The sequence below is a fragment of the Oxyura jamaicensis genome (genome assembly GCF_011077185.1).
Source record: "Oxyura jamaicensis isolate SHBP4307 breed ruddy duck chromosome 30 unlocalized genomic scaffold, BPBGC_Ojam_1.0 oxy30_random_OJ71816, whole genome shotgun sequence".
NCBI lineage: Eukaryota > Metazoa > Chordata > Aves > Anseriformes > Anatidae > Oxyura > Oxyura jamaicensis.
This window is the reverse complement of record NW_023304925.1, coordinates 2,003-4,987: the sequence shown is the minus strand read 5'-3', so window position 1 is coordinate 4,987 and position 2,985 is coordinate 2,003. Positions and strand designations below refer to the sequence as shown.

Below are 2,985 nucleotides of genomic sequence, written 5' to 3'. Positions count from 1 at the left end.
AGGCGATGCCGCCCCGCGCGGTCACGTGACGCGCGGCGCGCACAAAATGGCGGCGCGCAGGGAAGATGGCGCGGGCGGACAGAGCGGAGGCGAGGCGGGAGGGGCCGGGACGAGCTTTAATTTAACAGAAACCGGAGCGCGGCCGCCCACGGGCACGGGAGACGCCCGCACCCCACCCCCAACCCCCTCCACCCCCCCCCTCCCCCGGCACCGGGGCCGCGTCCCCCACCCCCCTCCCCCCTGGTACCGGGCCCGGTGCCGTTCCTGAGTCCTCGCCCCGCGCCCCCCGGGCGGCCCCGGCGCCTTCCCCTCCCCCCGGGCCGGGAGGGGCCGCCCGTTAAAAAACCGAAGTCCAGGTCTCACAGAGACATTACGCTCGCTCCCCGCGGGGTCGGGGCGCTGCCCCGGCGGGGCCCGGTGCGGTGGGACCGGGGCTCCCCCCCCTCACAGCTCATCCTTGGGGGCCGCCCCCGCGTCCTCCTCCTTCTCCGCCTCCTCGTCTTCATCGTCCTCCTCTTCGTCGTCGTCCCCGTCCCCCTCTTCCTCTCCCTCCTCCTCCTTGCGCTGCTTGTCCTCCTCCTCCTGCTTCTTCCGCTGCTCCTCGTCCTGCTGCTCCTTCATCTTCCTCTCGGCCTCCTGCGGGGCGCGGGGGGGTCACCGCGGGGGGGTCACCACAGGGGGGTCACCGCGGCGTCCCCGGTGCGGGACACGAGGGGAGCAGCGCGGTGCCCCCAGCACCCGGCTTCCTGTGCCCCCCCCCGTACCTTGGTGGCCCCCCAGGTGTCGTTGCCGAACTCCTCTGCGAACTTCTCGTCGTCGGTGATGAGGAAGTTGTCGAAGATGGTGCCTGACTTCACCTAGGGCAGGGCAGGGGGGCTCAGCAGGACGACTGGGGGGGTGTGGGGACCCCCAAAAACCTGGGGGGGACCCCCAAAAACCCAGGGGGAGAACCCCCTGCCCCCTCCCTTCCTCCCACCTGCCACAGGTCAAGGCCGATGACACCGAAGCTGTCGTAGGCGTAGATGCTGGGGTCGGGCGTGTACTCGGGGTTGTCGATCTCGGGGTGCACCCACTTCCCCTTGTAGTTGGGGTTGTCGATCTGCCGCGGCCTCCACTCGCCCTGGGGGGGGGGCAGAGGCAGGGGTCAGAGGGGCACGGCCCTGCCCTGGCACCCCAGGGACCCCCGGGGGGGGGCGCCGGGCTTCACCTTGTACTCGGGGTTCTGGATGACGGGGGGCTCCCACTCCCCGTCCATCTCCTCGTCCCAGTCCTCCGGCTTCTTGGCGTCGGGATCCGGGATGTGCTCAGGTTTGTCCCAGTCCTGGGGGGCAAAAAGGGGGTGGGGGGGGGGTCGGGGCTTTGCCCCAGCCCCCCCCCCCCCATCTCCCCCCAGCCCCCCGGGCGCCCCCACCTCAGGCTTGGAGTCGTCGGGGTCGTCGATCTTGGCCCGCTCGTCCCAGTCGTCCGGCTTCTTGGCCTCGGGGTCCTTGATCTTCTTGGGGGGCAGGAAGTCCCAGTCGTCCTCCAGGCTCCCCGACTCCACCTTGCTGTTGTCGATCTTCACCTCGTACGTGTTGTCGGGGCGCACGATCAGGGTGTACAGGTGGGTGAACTCGTCGTCCTGCGGGGCCGGAGGGCGCTCAGCGGGGCCGGGCTCGTCCCCACAGCACCCCCGGGAGGGGCCGAGCCCCCCCGCGCCCCCCCCCGCACCTTGCAGCGGATATCCTTGTTGATGAGAACGTTCTTGCCCTTGTAGTTGAAGATCACGTGCACCTTCTTGGTGCCGGGGCCGCAGATGTCAGGGCCTGGGGCAGGGACACGGGGGGGTTACGGGAGGGGAACCGAGCCTGGTGCTGCTGGGGGGGGGCAGCGAGGGGGGGCAGCGACCCACCGAACATGATGTTGTACTCTGAGTCGCCGTGCATGTCCTCCTGGCTCAGGCCGGCCGGGAAGAGCTTGACGTAGCCACCGCCACAGTCGATGTTCTGCTCGTGCTTCACCGTGAACTGCACCACCAGCGTCTTGTCCCGGTTGCTGAAGGGCTCGAAGCGCGATGAGAGGGCGTAGAAGCGCGCGTCCTGGCTCGTCTGGATCCCTGTCGGGGCACCAAACCCCCCCCCGTGCTGAGTCCCGACCAGCACCACCACCCCCAGCAGGGTCTGTAATGAGCACAACTCATTAATTAGTCGTCCCCGGGGTCCCCGCCTCACCTTTGTCTTTCTCAGCGTCGCCGTAGAACTTCCCGGCGGTCAGCACGAAGCGCCCGTAGTCCGGCTTGTGCTTGGATTCCACCCACCGCTGGGTCCAGGCATCTGCGGGAGGGGAGCGCTGAGGACCCCGTGGCCGGCTCCGGTCCTCCCCCAAAGGAAGGGAATCGGTTCTGCCCCTCCCCGCGGGGCCGGAAGCGGGGCGGCTCCCGGCCACCTGCACAGCCCCGCGCTGGGTTTCACGCTGCCTGGCAGGATCCTGCCCGCCTGCACCCCCAGCGATAACGGAGGGGACCCCGCGTCCCCACCTCGCTGGGAGCTCGGGGGGGCACAAGTAAGGCCCCGGGGCTGCCCCTCGCTGCAGGATTCAGGGCCCCAGACGAGAGCGACCCCCAGAGCGAGCCAGCTCCCATCCCACGCCACCCCCGTGGGGGAACACCCTGCCCGGGGTGGTTCTGCCCCCACCGAGCAGCCTCCTTCCCTCGCGGAGCCACTCCTCATCCCCAGCCCTTTGTCCCCTGCAGCTGAGCGGGGGGCACTTTGCCCCCTGCAGCCCTCTCAGGGCCCAGGCAGGGCCGGCTGCATCACGTCCCCCACAACACCCAAACCAGGGGAACCCCGAGGCCCCCACCCCCTCGCACCCCCCTACAACCCGCCTCCCCCAGGCCCTATCTTCTCCCTTCTTCTCCTCCTTTCCCGCAGTCCCGATTCCCTCCAGCCCCTGTCCCTGGAAGCCCCTTCCCCCAAGCCCCCTTTTCCCCAGGCCACCCCCCCCCCA

At 70.1% G+C, this 2,985-nt stretch overlaps 1 protein-coding gene across 1 annotated transcript in view; it reads right to left on the bottom strand.

Moving 5' to 3' along the window:
• Positions 1 to 351: 351 nt before the first annotated feature.
• Positions 352 to 2,985, bottom strand: part of CALR (calreticulin) — a 2,964-nt gene continuing 330 nt past the window's right edge. The window contains exons 2-9 of the mRNA XM_035313200.1: positions 2,211 to 2,312; positions 1,892 to 2,095; positions 1,711 to 1,805; positions 1,412 to 1,621; positions 1,208 to 1,321; positions 977 to 1,120; positions 765 to 857; positions 352 to 636 (exon numbers count right to left, since the gene is read on the bottom strand). Coding sequence (XP_035169091.1) covers positions 445 to 636; positions 765 to 857; positions 977 to 1,120; positions 1,208 to 1,321; positions 1,412 to 1,621; positions 1,711 to 1,805; positions 1,892 to 2,095; positions 2,211 to 2,312 — 1,154 coding nt within the window. The 3' untranslated portion in view covers positions 352 to 444. The remainder of the gene's footprint in view (positions 637 to 764; positions 858 to 976; positions 1,121 to 1,207; positions 1,322 to 1,411; positions 1,622 to 1,710; positions 1,806 to 1,891; positions 2,096 to 2,210; positions 2,313 to 2,985) is intronic.